General features: G+C 49.9%; 1 long non-coding RNA gene and 2 gene segments (V, D, J or C); all 3 read right to left on the bottom strand.

Moving 5' to 3' along the window:
• Positions 1 to 2,623: 2,623 nt before the first annotated feature.
• On the bottom strand, positions 2,624 to 8,486 carry LOC133246558 (uncharacterized). Its single transcript, XR_009736071.1, has 3 exons — positions 8,236 to 8,486; positions 4,461 to 8,125; positions 2,624 to 4,329 (listed from the first exon to the last, which is right to left on the bottom strand). It is a non-coding gene; the product is annotated as an uncharacterized LOC133246558 (long non-coding RNA).
• Positions 8,487 to 11,379: 2,893 nt separating this feature from the next.
• Positions 11,380 to 11,938, bottom strand: LOC133246923 (T cell receptor beta variable 9-like). The segment is given in 2 exon segments: positions 11,380 to 11,774; positions 11,890 to 11,938. Coding segments are annotated over 2 exon segments (444 nt in total).
• Positions 11,939 to 22,314: 10,376 nt separating this feature from the next.
• On the bottom strand, positions 22,315 to 23,310 carry LOC133246532 (T cell receptor beta variable 9-like). The segment is given in 2 exon segments: positions 22,315 to 22,738; positions 22,854 to 23,310. Coding segments are annotated over 2 exon segments (444 nt in total).
• Positions 23,311 to 23,433: the final 123 nt, after the last annotated feature.

The following is a 23,433-nucleotide window of genomic DNA, read 5'->3' as shown; positions in this document are numbered from 1 at the left end:
AATTGAGTCACTGACAGACGGTCCGCCAGCCAAATGTGGGTACAGCTTCTTCATGTTCCAGGAGGCCCTGCTTCCCATGTCGGTGCAGGGCAGGGAGCAAGCAGAGCCCCCTCAAGACTGGGACCCACCTCTCTTGGTGGAGAGAAGCTGGGCGCCCAGCACAGGGTGACGTATTGTCACAAAGGAATTCAGATGTAGGAGGGACGTGGAGGGAGGTGCAGACTTCAGGGCAAATGAAAAATGTTCTGTTTTAATTTGAGACATTCCTCCCATGGGAATATCTCAGAAGCTCCCACGGTGTCCAGGCCTCACCTGCTCCCAGGAGGCAGAGAGTCACATAGCAGAGGAGCCCATGGCAGCATCAGGAACCCAGGACCACTGCTGGCTGGGGGCGGGGCTCCTGGGGTGAGGGGGGGTAAGTGCTGACCCTCCTGTTCCCTGATTGGAGCTTTTGCCTATGATGTCACTGCTCTGTGTCTCTGCAGGCTGCCCTTGTCCCCTGGACACCTTGACAGGACCCGGGCTGGCTCCTCTATGCCCTTCCCTGTCCTGCACAGCCCCTCAGCCAAGGGTGGGTGTGAGGTGAGCACTGTCCCCATGTCCCATATGCCCAGAACATGGCTTTTTCTTCTCTTCCTGTCCCTGCCTGACACTCATCACACAGCCCTCACCAGCCACACTTATCCCTCACCCTCCCCTTCCCATGCTGCTCCAGGTGATGGCCCCTGAACACATCCTGAGGCTCGAGGAACGTCCCCACTCCCCTGGGCAGTGAGGAGTCTGTGCTGGGTCCATGTGTCTGGACCACTCAGGGAGCTCAAACCTGCTCCCTGATGCAGGCATGTAGCCAAGTTTCCCCTAAGCTGCCCTCTCCAGGGTGACTCTCAACCCCTCCAGCACACCCTGCTTACCATGGGCCCACAGTGCCTCCTAGTGGCCCATGGTCTCATGGATCTGTGCCTTCCATCTAAAACAAGAACACAAATTCCCCACACTCCACACTTTCAAGCCCTACACACACACACACATGCACACACACACACACACACACACACCCTTCATATGCTGCCTTCCCAGCATGGCTGAATTAGGGTTGATCTTCAAGTCTAGTCTTAGCCTGTGGAGGTAAAACACTGTATGATTAGACATTTCTACTAAGAAGGAAATAATTCCTGTACCACTCCAATGACAATAGATAGCTAAAATGGAGTGATACGGGCAATAAAAATAAGAGCTCCGTGATCTCAAATGAAGCCAGCCTGGACACCTGTATTCCAGACCTCCTTTTGATTAAGCAGATCTATATATTTCCAGATTTCATATTTAAATTAAGCATTACCAAATTCTAGCAGGTGCATTTTATAAAGAGGCTTTATGTATGTTAAACTATTTATTTCCTATGAACTTGTAAAATCTTAATATAATAAAAAACCATGAAAGAACTATTTTGACTTTGAGAAGATTTCTCTGAGGGAAAAGTAGAAACCTGGTCCAGGATAATTGAGATGCTAGGAAAGACGGGCAGGGAAGGAGAACACACACACCCAGCTTGTCTCTCCTCCTGGGAATGAACTCCCAAGGGATTTTGGATGGTTTCTAATTAACTGAGTTTGTTTTCTCTTTGATGATCCCAAGAGCTTGCTCAAACATGACCAATTAGGCATGGTTACCAAGTTCCCTGTGTCATGGGAAGGGACGTGGCCCAGATGAGGGAGAGCCATGTGTCTGCAGCAGAGAGGGCAGGGGAGCTGAGGCCAAGACAGTAAAGGAGGAAAGACCCTCACCTCCGGTGGGCTAGAGCAGGGAGCACTTGAGAGCTAGGCTGTGGGAGAAACTTCCAGAGAGACAGCAATGAGGTGCTGGGAGAGACAAGAGGGTCTAGATATATCTGATTTACTAATATTCTTCCCTTCTGGAGGTCTTAAGCTGATGAGGAAGAGTCAGAACTAGTCAGAATTGGATGCAGGCCGAACTGCATCCAGGGAGGATGCAGAGGAAAGACAGAGACTGATGGTGGACATGTGTCTGCGAGTCCCTGGGGTCAGATCCAGGCCTGTCCAGGTCACACATCCAGGGTCACAGTGCTGGCACATGGTCCCCAGGGCTCTGAGGCTCCCGGTGCTAGGAGCCTGCACGTTGGACCCTGTCTTTTTGCACAGAGAGCAGGTGGCCATGCAGCGCCGTGGAGTAACTGCTGGTACAGAAGTAAACGGATGTCTGGGACTGGTTGGCGGACTCCAGCGTGAGAGCAAAGTTCTCTTTGCTTGATCTGGAGACGCTGTACCCGTCAGGCACATCTCCTGGCTCGCTAGAACGCACACCAGCTGAGTAATGGATCAGCCTCAGCCCGTGTCCCAGGTCTTGTCGGTACCAGTACATATAATCGTGATTCAGATCCTGAGTACATTTCAGTGTCGCGTTCTGTCCTTTCCTCACGACCTGGAATCTGGGGTCCTGAGTGACACCAGCATGGACCGCCCCTGTGGAGAAGCAGGACCCATGCTGCAGTCACAGCAGACAGGCTTAGTGCTGGCACCCCCAAGGGGACCCTGCCCCCTACGACTCACCTGCCTGCAGGAGACAGAAGACCACACAGCCCAGGAGGCAGGGGCTCATGGCGGGGGCGGGGCAGGCAGAGGGCCCTCTGGTCTGAGTGTGGATGAGAGGGGAGAGGGGCTCTCCAGGGAGTCCTTCTGAGATGTCACTGTCCCTGCAAGCCCCCTGAGATGTCACTGTCCCTGCCCGGCCCCAGAACCAACCTGTCTCTCAGGGGGCCACACCCCTTCCCGTAAAGGCTCAAATGAGAAATGAACCTGAGCGATAAGTTCACAGCACGGAGCCCTATCCAGATCATGGCACGTACGCTCACACGGCTGCAACCTTTCTGTAAGTGTTAAAGATTTTTTCTGTGGATATTAAACTGATTAAATGTGTTGTATGTTCTAGTCCAGAGATAGGTCTTCATTAACATGTATATTACTTGTATTTACCTACATATTTCTGGAGTTTTGAATCCTGGGGAAATCCTTCTGGCTTCCTGCTGCCCTTTATGATAAGTGTCCCAAGAGCACTTCAAAAGGAGAAGGCAATGGCAACCCACTCCAGTGATCTTGCCTGGAAAATCCCAGATACTGGGGAGCCTGGTAGGCTGCCGTCTATGGGGTCGCACAGAATCAGACTCAACAGAAGCGACTTAGCAGCAGCAGCAGTTCTTCAAGGCACCATTTCCGAAACATTGACCGCAGTCCTGAGACTGTCCTTCCACCTACCATGTTTCTCCAGGTTTCTGCTCCCAACCTCATCTCAGGCTCATCAACATTTGAGGAATTCCTTGGTCTATTTCTAACCAATTCACTGACAGACGGTCCACCGGTCAAATGCAGGTACAGCTCCTTCATGTTCAGGGCAGCCCGTGATTCCGTGTTGGGGAGAGGGAGCAAGCAGAGCCCATTCAGGCCGGTGACCCACCTTTCTGGGTGGAGAGAATTGGGTGCCCAGCACAGGATGACGTTTTGGCACAAAGGAATACTGATGCAGGAGGGACGTGGAGGGAGGTGCAGATGCCAGGGTGATGAAAAATGCTCAGTTTTTATTTGAGACATTCCTCTCATGGGAATACCTTCTTGTGATTGGTGGCTGCCATTCACTGAGTACAGTTCATATTACAGAGCCCCAAACTGTATCTTGTGACACATAACACAACAGATGTATGTAATTTGCTTGTACAGAGATAGTTCCATGAGCGAAGGGACCACGGGTGTTGAGAACACACTTGCGCCGGGATGCTCGCTGTAACACTTATGAAGTATGAGATCTGGGCAACTCACGACCGTCAGATGTACAAACAGTTAAAATAATACTTATTTTGATGACTTCAGTGAGCATTAAAACACACGAAGATATAAATGTCTGGGAAAGTCTATCGCTCCACCAGGACTGGGCTTGGCAGGCTGGCAGCTGACACACGGGCACCACTTCCTGAGCTGGGGCAGGACTGTTTTTGTCCCAGAGGCACCTGATCATGCAGGGCTGTGTCTTGGCTGCTGGCACAGAGATACACGGCTGAGTCTGTCAGCTCCAAGGGGGTCAGGCTCAGCTCAGAGGCAGCATCACTGAACTGGTTTCCTGAGACCCGATCTGATATGTTTCCTTTTTGATACACTTTCCCATCATAACACTGAACAAGAAACTGGGGGCTCTAGCCCAGGGCCTGTTGGTACCAGTATACAGAGAGGTGTCCAGATTCAGGGGAACATCTCAGAGTCACTTGCTGTTTTCTTTATTTGATCAGGTACTTGGGGGTCTGGGTGACTCCAGAATCCACCAGGCCTGTTGGGGAGAAGACAAGAAAGCTGAGGGAAGAGCACAGGGAAGCCTCCTGCTGCAGCCCTCTTCACCAGGCTTCTATCTCAGGAAGGCAAAGACATCTCAGAAGCTCCCACACTGTGTCCGGGACTCACCTGCTCCCAGGAGGCAGAGAGTCACACAGCAGAGGAGCCTGGAGCCCATAGCAGCATCAGGAACCCAGGACTGCTGCTGGCTGGGGGCGGGGTTCCTGGGGTGAGGGGGTAAATATGGACCCTCCTGCTTCCCTGATTGGAGCACTTGCCTATGATGTCACTGCTCTGTGTCTCTGAAGGTTGCCCTTGTCCACTGGACCTCTTGCCAGGACCCAGGGCTGGCTCCTCTATGCCCTTCCCTGTCCCGCACAGCCCCTCAGCAAAGGGTGGGTGTGAGGTGAGCACTGTCCCCATCTCCCCATATGCCCATAACATGCCTTTTTCTTCTTGTCCTGTCCCTGCCTGACACTCATCACCCAGCCCTCACCAGACACACTAATCCCCTCACCCTCCACTCCCCATGCTGCTCCAGGAGAGGATCCCCTGGGCATATCCAGAGGCTCCAGGCATGTCCCCATTCCCAGGGGCAGTGAGGAGTCTGTGCTGGGTCCATGTGTCTGGACCACTCAGGGAGCTCAAACCTGCTTTCTGATGCAGGCATGTAGCCAAGGTTCCCCTAAGCTGCCCTCTCCAGGGTGACTCTCAACCCCTCCAGCACACTCTGCTTACCATGGGCCCACAGTGCCTCCTAGAGGCCAAGGGTTTCATGGATCTGAGCCTTTCATCTAAAACAAGAATACAAATTCCCCACACTCCACACTTTCAACCCCTACTCACACATACACACACACCCATACACACACCCCTCATCTGTTGCCTTCCCAGCCTGGATGAATTAGGGCTGATCTTCAAGTCTAGTCTTAGCCTGTGGAGGTAAAAAAATGTATGATCAGATATTACTAAGAAGGAAACAATTGCTGCACCACTACAGTGCAAGTAGTTAGCTAAAATGGAGTACTTCGGGCAATAGAAATAAGTGCTCTCATGATCTCAAATGGTGGAAACCTGGTCCAGGTTAATTGAGATGCTAAGAAAGAGGGGCAAGAAGGGAGAACACACACACCCAGCCTGTCTCTGCTCCTGCTAATGCACCCCAAGGGATTTTGTATGGTTTGTAGTTAACTGAGGTTGTTTTCTCTTTGATGACCCCAAGACCTTGCTCAAACATGACCACTTACACGTGGTTACAAAGTTCCCTGTGTCATGTGAAGGGACATGACCCAGATGAGGGCAGAGCAGTGTGTCTGGAGCAGAGAGGGAAGGGGAGCTGAGGCCAAGGAAATAAAAGAGGAAAGATCTGTCCCTCTGATGGGCAAGAGCAGGGAGAACTTGAGAGCTAGGCTGTGGGAGAAACTTCCAGAGAAACAGCAATGACGTGCTGGGAGAGACAAGAGGGTCTAGATATATCTGATTTACTAATATTCTTCCCTTCTGGAGGTCTTAAGCTGATGAGGAAGAGTCAGAACTAGTCATAAATGGATGCAGACCGAACTGCATCCAGGGAGAATGCAAAGGAAAGACAGAGACTGATGGTGGACACATGTCTCCGAGACCCTGGGGTCAGATCCAGGCCTGTCCAGGTCACACATCCAGGGTCACTGTGCTGGCACGGGGTCCCCAGGGCTGAGGCTCCTGGTGCTAGGAGCCTGCACGTGGGCCTCCTGTCTTTTTGCACAGAAGCAGGTAGCCATGCAGTGCCGTGGAGTAACTGCTGGCACAGAAGTATGCAGATGTGTGGGAGCAGTTGGCAGAATCCAGTGTGAGAGGGAAGTTCTCTGTGTTTGATCAGGAGACGCTGTAGCCCTCGGGCACATCTCCTGGCTCGCTACTGGACACACCAGCTGAGTACTGGATCGGTCTGTGTCCCAGGTCTTGTTGGTATCAGTACATACAGTTATGACCCAGATCCTGAGTACATTTCAGTGTCGCGCTCTGTCCTGTCCTCACGACCTGGAATCAAGTGTCCTGAGAGACATCAGCATGGACCACCCCTGTGGAGAAGGAGCACACCAGACAGGCTTAGTGCTGGCATCCCCAAAGGGGACCCTACCCCCAGGACTCACCTGCCTGCAGGAGACAGAAGACCACACAGCCCAGGAGGCAGGGGCTCATGGCGTGGGCGGGGCAGGTGGAGGGCACTCTGATGTGTGTGTGGATGAGAGGGGAGAGAGGGTCTCCAGGGAGTCCTTCTGAGATGTCACTGCCCCTGCCAGGCCCCAGAGAAAACCTGTCACTCAGGCGGGCACCCCCCTTCCCCTGGAGGCTCAAATCAGGAATGATCCTGAGTGAACTGTTCACATGTGACCGACCTAGACAGCATATTAAAAAGCAGAGACATTACTTTGCCAACACAGGTCCGTCTAGTGAACGCTATGGTTTTTCCAGTGGTCATGTATGGATGTGAGAGTTAGACCATAAAGAAAGATGAGCACCGAAGAATTGATGCTTTTGAACTGTGGTGTTGGAGAAGACTCTTGAGAGTCCCTTGGACTGCAAGGAGATTCAAGCAGTCCGTCTTAAAGAAATCAGTCCTGAATACTCTTTGGAAAGACTGATGCTGAACCTGAAGCTCCAATACTTCAGCCACCTGATGGGAAAAACTCATTTAAAAAGGCTCAGATGCTGGGCAAGATTGTAGGCGGGAAGAGAAGGGGACAATAGAGGATGAGATGGTTGGATGGCATCACCAACTCGATGGAAACATGTTTGAGTAAACTCTGGGAGTTGGTGATGGTCAGGAAAGCCTGACCCGCTGCAGTGCATGGGGTCGCAAAATGTCAGACATGACTGTGGGACTGAACTGAACTAAACAGCTCACAACAGGGAGATCCATCCTGCTCAATGAAAATAAGCCTTACAATTTGTTGTAAACTTTCCATAAAACTGTTCACAACTTTATGTATACTTTATTCCAGAAATAGCTGTTCATTATCACATATATTCAGTTTATTGATCTGTAGTTTATTATTTCTGTAGTTTTGAATCTCAGGGAAAATCCTCAGGCCTTCCTGCTGCCCTTTATGACTCACGTGTCCCAAATAATCCCTCATGTTTCTATTTTGTTTAATTGACAACAGTCCAGTTCATGTCCTTCCACCCACAGTGATTATGGTTCTGGTTCCCTAACCTTAGGGCAGGCTCATCAACACTTCAGGAATCCTTGGGCTCCCTTTCTTATTAATTCACCGACTGACAGGGTGCCTGTCACACGCAGGCTCAGCGCCTTCATGTCCACCTGAGCACGTGCTTCTCGTCGTGTCTGAGGGTTGGGGGAGCAGCAAGCCGAACCACCTCAGGCCTATGACCCAGCTTTCTTTGAGGAGAGAAGCTGGTTGCCCACCACCACGGATGACGTGTTGGCACAAAGGAGTGCAGACGTGGGAGGGATGTCGGGACAGATGGCTGACCCCGGGGTAAAGGAAAAATGCTCCGATTTTACGTGAGACATCCATTGCATGGGGGTACTTCCTTGTGAAGTGGGCAGCCATTCAGTAACTGATATCCTAGAGGCCCAGACTGTATCACATGCACAAACCTCACATTTAGAAGGATCCTGTTCTGGCTGCCATGCTCTGCTGCTGTGATTTTCAAATTCTCAGTAATTTCTGATCCTGAATATCATGCACCTGGTCCTGAGTGGGTGACTGTGGTGACCTCCTGATGAGCTGGTTTCCATGGAACCCGATTGCAGGTCTGGGGTCTGGGTGACTAACCATTCCCTGGGCCTCAGAGACAAAAACACAGAAGCTAAGGTCAGAAGCAACAAATGAGCTCGATGTTGTAGCCACAAAAACAAGCCTTCAATTGGAGCCTGGCAAGTCCATGGGATCCATACCTGTGCTCAGAATGTCTCTGGTCCAAGAGACAGTGGGACCCACAGCCCAGGAGACTAGTGCCCAGGCCAGGCCACTATAGAAAGGGGGACTTTTCAGTTCAACTCCTGTGACTTGGACACTGGGCTCAAATCAAAGGCAAGCCTTCTCCCTGACATGAAATGATCTCTCACCAAAATCACTGCTGCTGGTAGGAGGCCGTGCTGTGTGCATATCACATGGGACCTCAAAGGAATTTCCTAGGAGATGAGGACATCCTGTCAAAATAGCATCATAGAATCATTTCAGACAATATGTGCACGAGAAAAATTTATGAACGTGAATAAATAATTAAAAAAAAAAGCCTGTACAGCAGGGAAGACCTTTGGATGGTCATTTTTCAAACCATCCATCTCCAGATAGGATAGTCCCTGACATGGATATGGTGCTCACATGCTTTCAAGACCTTCTTCAACCAAAATACTTTCCAGGAGCAATTTCGTAAATATCTAGCTCTGGGCTAAAGAGGACTTTAAAACAAAATGACAGCAACAGAAATACTATGGTTGTCAGGGAAGGAGACAGGCCTGGCAATGAGGCCTCAGAGGATTTTTGGTGATGAAATGTTCTCAGCCTTTATAGGTGAATGTTCCGTGGGCACACACACATGGATTGATCAGAACCATTCATCTGTTCACTGGACAGTGTGTAATGTTACTGTATATACAGCGGACCCCTTGGACTACACTATTTTGAACTTCAGGGGTCCACTTTTGTGTGGAATTATTAATAGATGCTAACTACAGACCTTGGTGTTCATGTGGTAAAGAATCTGCCTGCAATGGGAGAGACCTGGGTTGGATCCCTGGGTTGGGAAGATCCCCTGGAGAAGGGAAAGGCTACCCACTCCAGTATTCTGGCCTGGAGAGTTTCATGGACTGTATAGGGGTGGCAAAGAGTCAGACAGGACTGAGTGAGTTTCACTTTCACTTTTCACAGTACCACACAATTGTGGCTGGTTGAATCTGAGGATGTGACATCGTAAACAGGGTTGACTGAATTTTAAACAAATTTTACAGCAGGGTTAAGGCTGGTTCAGGGGCCCCAAACTTCACATTATTCAAATGTTATCTATAATTCATATGCCAATACAGTTGATGTAAAAATGCCTGAGGGTAAGTTACATGCTCTTTTTCTCTCATGTATTGAGCCAGCAAGCATAATTACTTTCTTTCCTGTGACATCTGAAGACCTCAAATATAGGCTTTGAAGTCACAATGTGTCCATATCTACTTTCGCACCTAGGAAGCATTAGAGGAGGCTGTCAGAGGTTAGCAAAGGGAGTCAAGAAATCCATGGTCCTGTTACCTGCCAGGGACTTCATGCTTACTAAATTCTTGTGCAGCCCTGGAAGGTGGTGTCCTGACTAACGCAATAAGTCAACTTGACTCTGCCTTGGAGATTTAGCTTTATTTTTTGGGTGCTCCAAAGAGGGATATTTTTTGGTTCAGACGGTAAAGTGTCTGCCTGCAATGTGGGAGACCGGGGTTCGATCCCTGGGTCGGGAAGATCCGCTGGACAAGGAAATGGCAACCCACTCCAGTACTCTTGCCTAAAAAAATTCCACGGATGGAGGAGCCTGGTGGGCTACAGTCCATTGGGTCACAAAGAGTGACAAGACTGAGCGACTTCACTTTCAACATGTGAATAGGTATGTTTTAATAATAGATTAGATAACCTTTTAGTTCATAAAGCAGATGACCCTCCATAATGTCAGTGGCCTTCATGAAACCAGGTGAAGAGATGAATAGACGAAAACACTGATCCTCCCCCAAGTAAGAGATAATTGGCAGCCGATGGCCTTCACACTGGACCGTTAGATCTTTGCTTTTGAACTCAAACATCAGCTCCCCTCAGTCTCTAGTAGCACCAGACCCGCTTGCAGCTTTTGGACTTACCAGTCTTAACAACTATGTGAGCCGATTGCTTTAAAACTTGTATGTGAGTATGTGTGTGTATGTGTGTGTGTGTGTTTATGTGTATTATTTATTCTATGTGAGGGACAGTTTTATGGGGGCAAAGACCACAAGTAATGAGGACAGGTGCCAGAGTCCAACTCCAGCAACCAGGGATTCACCCTGAAGAGATGGACAGTGTCGGCGAATGAGACAGCTTCTCATTTTTCTTGGGCTGCCTGTTTATTCCAAGTTTAAGATCCTCTTTTATACTTTTACAAAAACATTAGGCCAGAGGTTTGACATTTTCAGTTCCCCCTCTCCCAGATTTATTATCTCCATAAATCATTGTTGCTCTTCAAACAGAGTTCCTGCTTCAGTGATTCTCTGGGGATCAGCCTTGTCATCTATTATCTACCTCTTCTAATGTGTCCTATAGTTAACTTGTGATTACATTGTAAATCATGCTACATTCCTCACTTTACTACTTATCTTCCTAAATCCTGTTTGCCCCTAACATCCTGAGCTCGCTATCTCTTAACAAGGCTTCTAGCTATAGTGTCTCTAAAAATTCCTAACTTCTATAAGCTATAGTAAAATATGCTAACTTTACAACATTCCTTAAATCTTTAACTTCTAACTATTTTAATTATTACTAAGCCCTAAATTCAGTAAACTCCTTTGCCATAAACATTCTCCTCACAAATAGGCTTCAGATATCAATCCCTCCCATGGCCTCAAGCTACGGCCTATGTGCTCATCCTGGAACACACTTTTGTAAAAGTCCTTGAACAAATGTCAATGATTAACTTTATGAATTATTTTCTGAGCACAGCTGCAGAAGGCTTTGTGCCTTTGCATGTTCCTCTCAAGAACAATAAGCACCTTAATATTCCTTTTCAGTCAACTCAGCTGAGGAGAGGAAAAGACAAGTCAGAATTACAAGGCCTAACTCCTTCATCCTGGGATCCCTGCCTGCGGAATGAGGAGAGAGGGCTGGGGACCGTGCCTCCATTTTGTCAGTAATGCCTAACGTGGCTCCCAACAGACAGGCTTGAATCAAATTCCTTGCTCTGAAAGTAATGACATATAAGATGTGGACAAGTCAGTTCCCATCAAATGTATAAATAGGTAAAATAATACTTACCTAGAATGATGTTTGGGAGCATTAAAACACAGCAGAGGAAGAACGTCTGGGAGAGTCTCTCGGATCTATCTAGCCCTGACAGGCAGGCAGTCACCCTCACAGCCACTTCCTGAGCTGGGGCAGAAGTGTTTTTGTCCCAGAGGCACCTGATCATGCAGGGCTGTGTCTTGGCTGCTGGCACAGAGATACGCGGCTGAGTCCGTCAGCTCCAACGAGCTCAAGTTCAGCTCAGAGTGAAAGTCACTAAACTGTTTTCCTGAGAATCGATCCAGGAGCTGTGCTTCTCCCCTCACTTCCTGCCTGTAATACTCAACGAGGAACTCGGGGCCCTTGCCCAGGGCCTGTTGGTACCAGTACACGGAGAGGTGTCCAGAGACAGGGGAGCATCCCAGGGTCCCTCGCTGTCCTCTTGCTTTAATCAGGTATCTCGGGGTTTGGGTGACTCCAGAATCCACAAGGCCTGTGGGGGAAGAAGACTGGGGCTGAGAAAGAACGCGGGAGAGAACCCGATGGTGCCTTGGATTCAGGCAGAGTCAGGCCAGGAACACGGATTCCCCACTGTGCCAAGGACCCACCTGCTGCCAGGAGACACAGAGCCACACAGGAGACGGGGCTGCAGCCCATGGCAGGAGGGCCAGAGCTGGGAGGCGTCTCCTTGCTCAGAGCTCTGCTTCTCTGAGAGCTGGGGTTCTGGGCCTCCTTTCTCTGACTAGAGGTGAGGCAGTGACGTCACTGTTCTGATGTCACTGCCTCTGCTGGTTGCCAGAAATCTGACCTCTCATTCCAGGTCGCTGATCCAGGAACCCTGCTCTGTCCTACAAAGTCTTTTAGATGATGTGTGAACTGGACTGCTGGTCTCAGCGAGGCTGGGTTTATGCCCGACGCCCTTCCCCATGTCTCCTTCGCTTTTCTCCTCAGGTAGGTGTTTCTCTTTCCTACCACCTCCCAGCTCCATACCCTTCACTTTTGCTGCAACCTCAGAGGCTCCCTCAGCACTGCATAGTTGAAGTTCATAGCTCCCAGCTGGGACAGCAAGCCTGCAAATTAGTGCCTATGCTAGTAAGGCTTCTAGAGATAAAAACACCAAATAAAGCTTTCTCTTAAGCCTCCTGGTCCCAGGCACTAGCTCTGTCTGCTTGCTCTGCCCCTGAAACTTGTGGAGTTTCTCAGCTGCACAGTGTCCCGCTGTGGTCTATGCGTGGAAACCAAAATTGTCTGCCCATATTTAATAGCCATGGGATGTGTTCATATTTGAAAATATTTCACTGATTGCCGATTGAACTGTGTGTTTGCTTGTTTTGTTTTTCTAAAGAACACACACACAATTAGAAACACAAACACACCAACCAGCCTGGCATAGCTGATTCATGATTTTGTATTTCAAGAGAAAAGAAATGTGCTTATGCAGGAAATATTTAATACTTGACTTTCAGAAGATTGTGATGAGGGAGATGCTACAAACTTGGGTTAGGTTTTGTCGGTGGTGGTGGTGTTGTTGTTCAGTGGCTAACTCGAGTCCAACTCATTAAAACCCCCTGCATTGCAGCGTCCCAGGCTCCCCTGTATTCACTATCTCCCACATTTGCACAAATTCATGTCTGTTAGTCGCTGGGGCTATCTAACCACCTCGTTCTCTGCCACCCCATTCTCCTCTTGCTTTCAGTCTTTCCAGCATCAGGGTCTAGGCTATTTAGATGCTAAAGACAGGCAATGGTGGAGAATACATACACACACAGCTTGTCTCTCCTCCTCAGGGAGGACCAAGGAATTTTGGATGATTAATATTTAACTGAGGTTGCATTCTCTTTGAGAACCCCAGATAACCTTCTCAAACACGCCCAGTTAGGGATCATTACAAGGTTCCCTGGGTGATGGGCAAGGACATGACCCAGATGAGGGAGGAGCAGCAGAGCTGCAGTAGAGAAGAGTGGGAACGAGGCCCAGAAAGGTGGGAGAGAAAGGCCCACATCTGGGGAAGTTGGACAAGAGCAGAGACCACTCAAGGGCCACCCTGGGGGAGAGCCTTCCATAGTGACAGGCATGTGGTGCCCGGGGAGAGACAAGAGGGTCTAGATGTATCTGATTTCCTGACATCATTCCCTCCTGGAGGCCTCATGTTCAGACTGATGACTAGCAGTCAGAGCTGGGTAGCAATTTTAGGCTCACGTGGCAGCTAGAGTGAAAAGACAGAGAGTGAGGGTGGACACATGTCCATGAGGCCCTGTTCTCAGGTCCGTGCCAAGAAGACCAAACATCGCTGGCTATGCTGCCAGTATGTGTCTGTGGGCTCCGAGTCTCCAGGTGCTAGGAGCCTGCAAGGGGCTCCCTGAGTTCCAGGCTGCAGGGCCCTCATCTGCTTTTTTGCACAGAAAGGAGGTGGCCATGCAGCACCGTGAAGTAACTGCTGGCACAGAAGTACACAGATGTCTGGGAGTGGTTGGCAGACTCCAGCGTGAGAGGGAAGTCCTTTGTGCTTGGTCTGGAGACTCTGTAACCCTCGGGTATGTCTCCTTTAACCGTGTTGGGAGCAGCAACTGAGTAATGGATCAGCCTCAGCCCGTGTCCCAAGTCTTGTCGGTACCAGTACATGCAGTTATGACCCAGATCCTGGGTACATGTCAGTGTAGCCTTCTGTCCTGTCCTCACGACCTGGAATCTGGGGTCCTGAGTGACACCAGCATGGACCGCCCCTGTGGAGAAGGAGGATCGATGCTGTAGTCACAGCAGACAGGCTTAGTGCTGGCAGCCCCAAGGGGACCCTGCCCCCAGGACTCACCTGCCTGCAGGAGACAGAAGACCACACAGCCCAGGAGGCAGGGGTTCATGGCAGGGGCGGGACAGGCGGAAAGCCCTCTGGTCTGAGTGTGGATGAGAGGGGAGAGGGGCTCTCCAGGGAGGCCTTGCGAGATTTCACTGTCCCTGCCAGGCCCCACAGCCAACCTGTCACTCAGGGGCCACGCCTCTTCCCCCAGAGGCTCAAATCAGAAATGAACCTGAGTGAAGAGTTCAAAACAGAAACAACCCATCCAGATCAATGGACTTGAGCCTTATGACTTGTTGTATCCTTTCTATAAACAGTTTACAACTTTAAGTGTGTTGTATTCCAGAGATAATTCTTCATCCCTAAGTATGTGAAGTTATATGCAGATTTCTAACTGCAGGGTTGGGGGTTACTCAGTGCTCCTAAACAGCACATTGTTCAAGAGTCAGCTACAATCCATGCATCAGTAAAGTTGATTTTAACATGCCTGAGGAGGGTTGTATGTTACATGCTCTGGCTAATTTCCTGCACTAAATCAACAGGCAGAATTATTTTCACCCCTGTGATTTCTAAAGGCCTCAGCTAGAGGCAAAATATGTACATCTCTATCTTTGCACGTAAGATATGGTGGAAGAGGCTGTCAGAGATTAGCAAAGGGAATCAAGAAATCCAGAGTCCTGTTATGTGCCAGGGACTTCTTGCTTACTAAATTCCTAGGCAAGCCTGGAAGTTGTTGGGATGACTAATTTAATGTGTCACCTTGACTAGGCCACAGATATTTAGTTCCACATTGTTCTGAATGTCCCTGTGAGGATGTCTTGGTGAGAGATAAATATGTGATAAGTTATCAATAGATTTTAAAATCAGATTAGATGAACATCTTTATTGGTAAGGCAGATGAACTTCCATAATGGAGTAGGTCTCATCCAATGAGATGAAGAAATGAACAGAACAAAAACCCTAAACCTCTCCTTGGTAGGAGAGAATTATCCAGCTGATGGCCTTCACTAGACTATCACTTCTTCCTGCCTAACAGCCTTTGAACTTAAACATCAGCTCTTCTTAGGTCTCTAATAACATGAGCCCAGCTTCTAGATCTTAGGCTTATCACTATTAACAACTATGTGGGTCAAATCCTTTAAAAGATATATATATATGTTTTATTGTTTTATGGGAGAATGATGCAATGGGGGCGAAGACCACAGTAACAAGGACAGATGTAAGTCTGATTCCTTGTTCTGATATTTATCTGATTCCTTGTTCTGATATTTATGAAGTATGAGATCTGAGCAACCCACTCCCTCTCAGATGTGTAAAGAGTTAAAATAATACTTATCTTGCATGATCTTTGGGAGCATTAAAACATATCAAGACATGAATATCTGGGAAAGGCTGTCTGCTCTACCAGGACTTAGGCCTGGCTGGCTGGCAGTTGACACTCTCACACCACTTTATGAGCTGGGGAAGGATGATTTTGTTCCAGAGGCACCTGATCATGCAGGGCTGTGTCTTGGCTGCTGGCACAGAGATGCATGGCTGAGTCTTTCAGCTCCAAGGAGCTCAAGCTCAGTTCAGAGCTAGAGTCACTGAACTGTTGACCTGAGCATCGTCCTGATAGATTTGTTTCTCCTCTCACATTCTGTTGAAATACTGAACAAGGAACTGGGGGCCCTGGCCCAAGGCCTGTAGTACCAGTACAGAGAGAGGTGTCCAGAGTCAGGGGAACATCTCAGCGTCGCTTGCTGCTTTCTTGATTTGATCAGGTATTCGGGGTCTGGGTGATTTCAGAATCCACCAGGCCTGCCGGGAGGAGACAAGGAAGCTGAGGGCAGAGCACAGGGAAGCCTCCTGTGCAGCCCTCATCACCAGGCTTCTGTCTCAGGGACGCAAAGAAGTCTCAGAAGCTCCCACACTGTGTCCAGGTCTCACCTACTCCCAGGAAGAAGAGGTCACACAGCAGAGGAGCCTGGAGCCCATGGCAGCATCAGGAACCCAAGACAGCTGCTGGCTGGGGAGGGGGCTCCTGGGTGATTGGTGCAGAGTGCTGACCCACCTGCTTCCCTGATTGGAGCATTTGTCTATGACGTCACTGCTCTGTGCCTCTGCAGGCTGCCCTGTCCACTGGGCCCCTTGCCAGGACAAACGGGAGCCCTCTATGCCCTTCCTGCCCTTCACAGCCCCTGAGCAAGGGGTGGGTGTGAAAGGTGCACCATCCCCATGTCCCCAGTGCCCACAGCATACCTTGTTGTCCCCTGCCTGCCCCTGCCTGACACGCAGCCAGGCACTCACCTGGCCGGTAATCACCAGGTTATCAGCTGACAATCACCAAGCCCTCACCATCCACTCCAACCCCTTCTTCTCCACTTCCCTTGCAGCTGCTGGAGACCGTCTCCTGGGCACATCCTGAGGATCCAGGCACATTCCCGCTTTTCCGGGCAGCGAGGAGTCTGTACTGGTTCCAAGTATCCTGGAACCTCAGGACCTCAGGGAACTCAAACCTGCTTTCTCATTCAGGCATGTAGCCAAGGTTCCTTAAAGCTGCCCTCCCCAGGGTGACTCTCCACCCCTTCCAGGACCCCCTGCTTACTGTGGGCCCACAGCGCCTCCTAGTGGCCAATGGTCCACAGTCTCATGGATCTGTGCCTTCTGCCAAAGCAAGAATGTAAATACCCCACACCCTGAACACACACAGACACACACACACACACACACACACTTGTTCTACTGCCTTCCCAAGCTGGCTGACTTAAGATTGATCTTCAAATTCCCTCTTAGCCTCTGGAGGTAAAAGCCTGTAGAAACCAACATTTCCATTAAGAAGAAACTAATTGCACTGACAGTAGAATGCTAAGGTGGAATCACACAGACCTTCAATACAGACACTCTGCTGAGCTCAGGCGAATACAGCCTGGGACACTGCATTCCTTAGACCCCTCTGATTAATCAGATCCAGATATTTCTAGACTTTCTATATAAATTATTACTAATTCTAGGTAACGGATTTATATACAGAGATTATATATATTAACCCATTTAGTTTTAAAGTTATAAAACTTTGAATTAAAGAAAAACAACTGTCCACTACATTTAACATCGATGTAGCTGGGCGTGATATGAGAGTGCACACTCAGTGTCACACTGCAGGCATGTGGTCCTGGGTTCCAAGGTTCTGCGTGTGAGAATTCTGCAAGGGGCTCTCTGAATTTCAGCATGCAGGGCTTCACTTATCTTTTTGCACAGAGAGGAGGTGGCCGTGCAGCGCCGTGGATAACCGCAGGCGCAGAAGTACACAGATGTCTGGGAGTGGTTGGCGGACTCCAGCGTGAGAGGGAAGTTCTCTGTGCTTGGTCTGGAGAATCTGTAGCCCTCGGGCACGGGTCCTTTCTCCATGGAGGGAGGGATAACCGAGTAATGGATCAGCCTCAGCCCATGTCCTGGTACCAGTACATATAGCTAAAGCTCAGATCCTGAGTACATGTCAGTGTCGCGTTCAGTCCTCTCCTCACGACCTGGAATCTGGGGTCCTGAGTGACACCAGCATGGACCGCCCCTGTGGAGAAGGAAGACCAATGCTGCAGTCACAGCGGACAGGCTTAGTGCTGGCACCCCGAAGGGGCCCCTGTACCCAGGACTCACCTGCCTGCAGGAGACAGAAGACCACACAGCCCAGGAGGCAGGGGCTCGTGGCGGGGGTGGGGTAGGCGGAGGGCCGTCTGGTCTGAGTGTGGATGAGAGGGGAAAGGGGCTCTCCAGGGAGTCCTTCTGAAATGTCACTCTCCCTGCCAGGCCCCAGAGCCAACCTATCACTCAGGGTGCCACGCCCCTTCCCCAGAGGCTCAAATCATAAGTGAATCTGAGGGATAAGTTTACAACCCGGAGCCCCATCCAGATCAATGGACATAAGCTGTACAAGTTGATGAAACTCTTCTGTAAAACTGATTAAATTTTGTGTGTGTTCTAATCCAGAGATAATTCACATTGATAGATGTATTACTTCTATTTATCTGCATATATCTGTAGTTTAAATCTTGTGGAAATCCTTCTGGCTTCCTGTCGCCCTGTTTAACTCATGTGTCCCAGTAGGACTTCCAGGTTCCATTTCTGCATAACTGACCGCAGTCCTGAGATTGTCCCTCCACCTACCATGTTTCTCCAGGTCTCTGCTCCCAAACTCACTGCAGGCTCATCAACATTTGAGAAATCTGTTTGGTCTATTTCTAATCGAGTCACTGACAGACAGTCCGCCAGCCAAATGTGGGTACAGTTTCTTCATGTTCCAGGAGGCCCTGACTCCCATGTCAGTGCAGGGCAGGGAGCAAGCAGAGCCCCCTCAAGACTGGGACCCACCTCTCTTGGTGGAGAGAAGCTGGGCGCCCAGCACAGGGTGATGTATTGGCACAAAGGAATTCAGATGTAGGAGGGACATGGAGGGAGGTGCAGACTTCAGGGCAAATGAAAAATGTTCTGTTTTAATTTGAGACATTCCTCCCATGGGAATATCTCAGAAGCTCCCACACTGTGTCTAGGACTCACCTGTTCCCAAAAAGGGTCACACAGCAGAAGAACCTGGAGCCCATGTCAGCATCAGGAACCCAGGGCTACTGCTAGCTGGGGGCGAGGCTCCTGGGTTGAGAGGGTAAGTGCTGATCCTCCTGCTTCCCTGATTGGAGCATCTACCTATGACGTCACTGCTCTCTGTCTCTGCAGGCTGCCCTTGTCCACTGGACCCCTTGCCAGGACCCAGAGCTGGCTCCTCTATGCCCTTCCCTGTCCCGCACAGCCCCTCAGCAAAGGGTGGGTGTGAGGTGAGCACTGTCCCCATGTCCCCATATGCCCATAACATGGCTTTTTCTTCTCTTCCTGTCACTGCCTGACACTCATCACCCAGCCCTCACCAGCCACACTAATCCCTCACCCTCTTCTTCCCATGCTGCTCCTGGTGACGGCCCCTGAACACATCCTGAGGCTCGAGGAACGTCCCCACTCCCCTGGGCAGTGAGGAGTCTGTGCTGGGTCCATGTGTCTGGACCACTCAGGGAGCTCAAACCTGCTCCCTGATGCAGGCATGTAGCCAAGGTTCCCCTAAGCTGCCCTCTCCAGGGTGACTCTCAACCCCTCCCAGCACACCCTGCTCACCATGGGCCCACAGTGCCTCCTAGTGGCCCATGGTCTCATGGATCTGTGCCTTCCATCTAAAACAAGAATACAAATTCCCCACACTCCACACTTTCAACCCCTACACACACACACACACACACACACACACCCTTCATATGCTGCCTTTCCAGCATGGCTGAATTAGGGTTGATCTTCAAGTCTAGTCTTAGCCTGTGGAGGTAAAACACTGTATGATCAGACATTTCTACTAAGAAGGCAGGAATTCCTGCACCACTCCAGTGACAATAGTCAGCTAAAATGGAGTAATGCTGCTGCTGAGTCGCTTCAGTCGTGTCCGACTCTGTGCGACCCCATAGACGGCAGCCATCAGGCTCCTCCGTCCCTGGGATTCTCCAGGCAAGAGTACTGAAGTGGGTTGCCAACGCCTTCTCGGAAAATGGAGTAATTTGGGCAATACAAATAAGTGCTCCATGATCTCAAATGAAGCCAGCCTGGACACCTGTATTCCAGACCTCCTTTTGATTAAGCAGATCCATACATTTCCAGATTTCATATTTAAATTTAGCATTACCCAATTCTAGCAGGTGCATTTTATGAAGAGGTTTTAGGTGTATTAACATATTTATTTCCTATGAACTTATAAAATCTTGATATAATAAGATACCATGAAGGAAATATATTGACTTTGAGAAGATTTCTCAAGGGAAATGGTAGAAACCTGGTCCAGGATAATTGAGATGCTAAGAAAGAGAGGCAGGAAGGGAGAAAACACACACCCAGCCTGTCTCTCCTCCTGGGAATGGACTCCCAAGGGACTTCGGCTGGTTTCCAATTAACTGAGGTTGTTTTCTCTCTGATGACCCCAAGAGCTTGCTCAAACACGCCCACTTACACGTGGTTACAAAGCTCCCTGTGTCAGGAAGGGACATGACCCAGATGAGGGCAGAGCAGTGTGTCTGGAGCAGAGAGGGCAGGGGAGCTGAGGCCAATGCAGTAAGGGAGGAAAGACCCGCCTCTCTGGTGGGCAAGAGCAGGGAGCACTTGAGAGCTAGGCTGTGGGAGAAACTTCCAGACAGACAGCAATGAGGTGCTGGGAGAGATAAGAGGGTCTAGATATATCTGATTTACTAATATTCTTCCCTTCTGGAGGTCTTAAGCTGATGAGGAAGAGTCAGAACTAGTCAGAACTGGATGCAGTCCGAACTGCATCCAGGGAAAATGCAAAGGAAAGACAAAGACTGATGGTGGACATGTGTCCCCGAGTCCCTGGGGTCAGATCCAGGCCTGTTCATATCACACATCCAGGGTCACAGTGCTGGCACGTGGTCCCAGGGCTCTGACGCCCCTGGTGCTAGGAGCCTGCAGGTGGGACTCTGTCTTTTTGCACAGAGAGCAGGTGGCCGTGCAGCGCCATGGAGTAACTGCTGGCACAGAAGTACACAGATGTTCAGGAGGGGTTGGCAGACTCCAGTGTGAAAGGAAAATTCTCTTTGCTTGATCTGGACACCGTGTACCCGTCGGGCATGTCTCCTTTCTCCATGCTGGGAGGCCCAGCTGAGTAATGGATTAGCCTCAGCCCGTGTCCTGGGTCTTGTCGGTACCAGTACATAGAGTTATGATCCAGATCCTGAGTACATGTTAGTGTCGTGCTCTGTCCTCTCCTCACGACCTGGTATCTGGGGTCCTAAGAGACACCAGCATAGACCGCCCCTGTGCAGAAGGAGGACCGATGCTGCAGTCACAGGGGACAAGCTTAGTGCCGGCACCCTGAAGGGGACCCTGCCCCCCAGGACTCACCTGCCTGCAGGAGACAGAAGACCACACAGCCCAGGAGGCAGGGGCTCATGGCGGGGGCGGGGCAGGCGGAGGGCCCTCTGCTCTGAGTGTGGATGAGAGGGAGAGGCGTGCTCCAGAGGGGTTCTCTCTGAGAGGTCACTGCCCCTGCCATACCCCAGAGCTAACCTGTCACTCAGGGGGCCACGCCTCTTCCCCCAGAGGCTCAAATCAGAAATGAACCTAAGTGAACAGTTCACATATGATCAACCTAGGCAGCATATGAAAAAGCAGAGACATTACTTTACCAACAAAGTTCCGTCTAGTCAAAGCTATGGTTTCTCCAGTAGTCATGTATGGATGTGAGAGTTGGACTATACAAAGAATTGATGCTTTTGAATTGTGGTGTTTGAGAAGACTCCTGAGAGTCACTTGGACTGTAAGGAGATCCAAGCACTCCATCCTAAAGGAAATCACTCCTGAATATTCATTGGAAGGGCTGATGCTGAAGCTCAAACTCCAACATTTTGGCCACCTGATGCGAAGAACTGACGCATTTGAAAAGACCCTGATGCTGGGCCAGATTGAAGGCAGGAGGAGAAGGGGATGACAGAGGATGAAATGTTTGGATGGCATCACCATCTCAATGGATATGCGTTTGGATAAACTCTGGGAGTTGGTGATGGACAGGGAGGCTGGAGTGCTCAGGTCCAGGGGTCGCACAGAGTCAGACCAGACTGACTGGAAACTTGACTCTTCCATGGGTATTTAGCTTTATTTTTCTGGATGCTCCTAAGGGGGTGTTTTTGGAAAAGTTAACGTGTGAATAGGTATATTTTAATAATAGATTAGATTAGTATTTTATTTCATAAACAGATGACCTTCCATAATGTTGGTGGCTTTCATGAAACCAGGTGAAGAGATGAATAGACGAAAACGCTGATCCTCCCCCAAGTAAGAGATTATTGTCAGCCGATGGCCTTCACACTTGACCGTTAGTTCTTCTGCTTTTGGACTTAAACATCAGCTCCCCCTCAGTCTCCAGTAGCACCAGACCCACTTGCAGCTTTTGGACTTACCAGTCTTAACAACTATGTGAGCCGATTGCTTTAAAATACGTATGTGAGTATGTGTGTGTATGTGTGCGTGTGTGTGTGTGTTATTTATTCTTTGTGGTGGACAGTTTTATGGGGGCAAAGACCACAAGTGATGAGGACAGACTTGAGACAAATTCCTTGCTCTATAAGGAATGACATACAAGATCTGGGCAAGTCAGTTCCCCTCATGTATAAACAGGTAAAATAATTCTTACCTAGCATGATCTTTGGAAGCATAAAAACACAGCAGAGGAAGAACGTCTGGGAGATTCTATCCGATCTATCTAGGCCTGACACGCAGGCAGTCACCCTCACAGCCACTTCCTGAGCTGGGGCAGGAGTGTTTTTGTCCCAGAGGCAACTGATCATGTAGGGCTGTGTCTTGGCTGCTGGCACAGAGATACACGGCTGAGTCCGTCAGCTCCAAGGAGCTCAAGTTCAGCTCAGAGTGAAAGTCACTAAACTGTTTTCCTGAGAATCGATCCAGGAGCTGTGCTTCTCTCCTAACTTCCTGCCTGTAATACTGAACGAGGAACTCGGGGCCCTGGCCCAGGGCCTGTTGGTACCAGGACACGGAGAGGTGTCCGGAGACAGGGGAGCATCCCAGGGTCCCTCGCTGTCCTCTTGCGTTAATCAGGTATCTCGGGGTTTGGGTGACTCCAGAATCCACAAGGCCTGTGGGGGAAGAAGACTGGGGCTGAGAAAGAACGTGGGAAAGAACCCGATGGCGCCTTGGATTCAGGCAAAGTCAGACCAGGAACACAGATTCCCCGCTGTGCCAAGGACCAACCTGCTGCCAGGAGACACAGAGCCACACAGCAGACGGGGCTGCAGCCCATGGCAGGAGGGCCAGAGCTGGGAGGCGTCTCCTTGCTCAGAGCTCTGCTTCTCTGAGAGCTGGGGTTCTGGGCCTCCTTCCTCTGATTGGAGGTGAGGAAGTGACGTCACTGCTCTGATGTCACTGCCTCTGCTGGTTCCCAGGAATCTGACCTCTCATTCCAGGTCGCTAATCCAGGAACCCTGCTCTGTCCTACAAAGTCTCTTAGATGACATGTGGGCTGGACTGCTGGTCTGGGTGAGGCTGGATTTATGCCCGACGCCCTTCCCCATGTCTCCTTTGCTTTTCTCTTTAGGCAGTTTTTTCTCTTTCCTACCACCTCCCAGCTCCATACCCTTCACTTTTACTGCAACCTCAGGGCTCCCTCAGCACTTCATGGCTGAGGGAACTCATGGCTCCCAGCTGGGACTGCAAGCCTGCAAATTAGTGCCTATCCTAGTAAGGCTTCTAGAGATAAGAACACCAAATAAAGCTTTCTCTTAAGCCTCCTGGTCCCAGGCACTAGCTCTGTCTGCTTGCTCTGCCCCAGAAA

Source organism: Bos javanicus, chromosome 4 (assembly GCF_032452875.1).
Source record: "Bos javanicus breed banteng chromosome 4, ARS-OSU_banteng_1.0, whole genome shotgun sequence".
Lineage (NCBI taxonomy): Eukaryota > Metazoa > Chordata > Mammalia > Artiodactyla > Bovidae > Bos > Bos javanicus.
The sequence above is the reverse complement of the archived record's forward strand: the minus strand, read 5'-3'. Positions and strand labels throughout refer to the sequence as shown.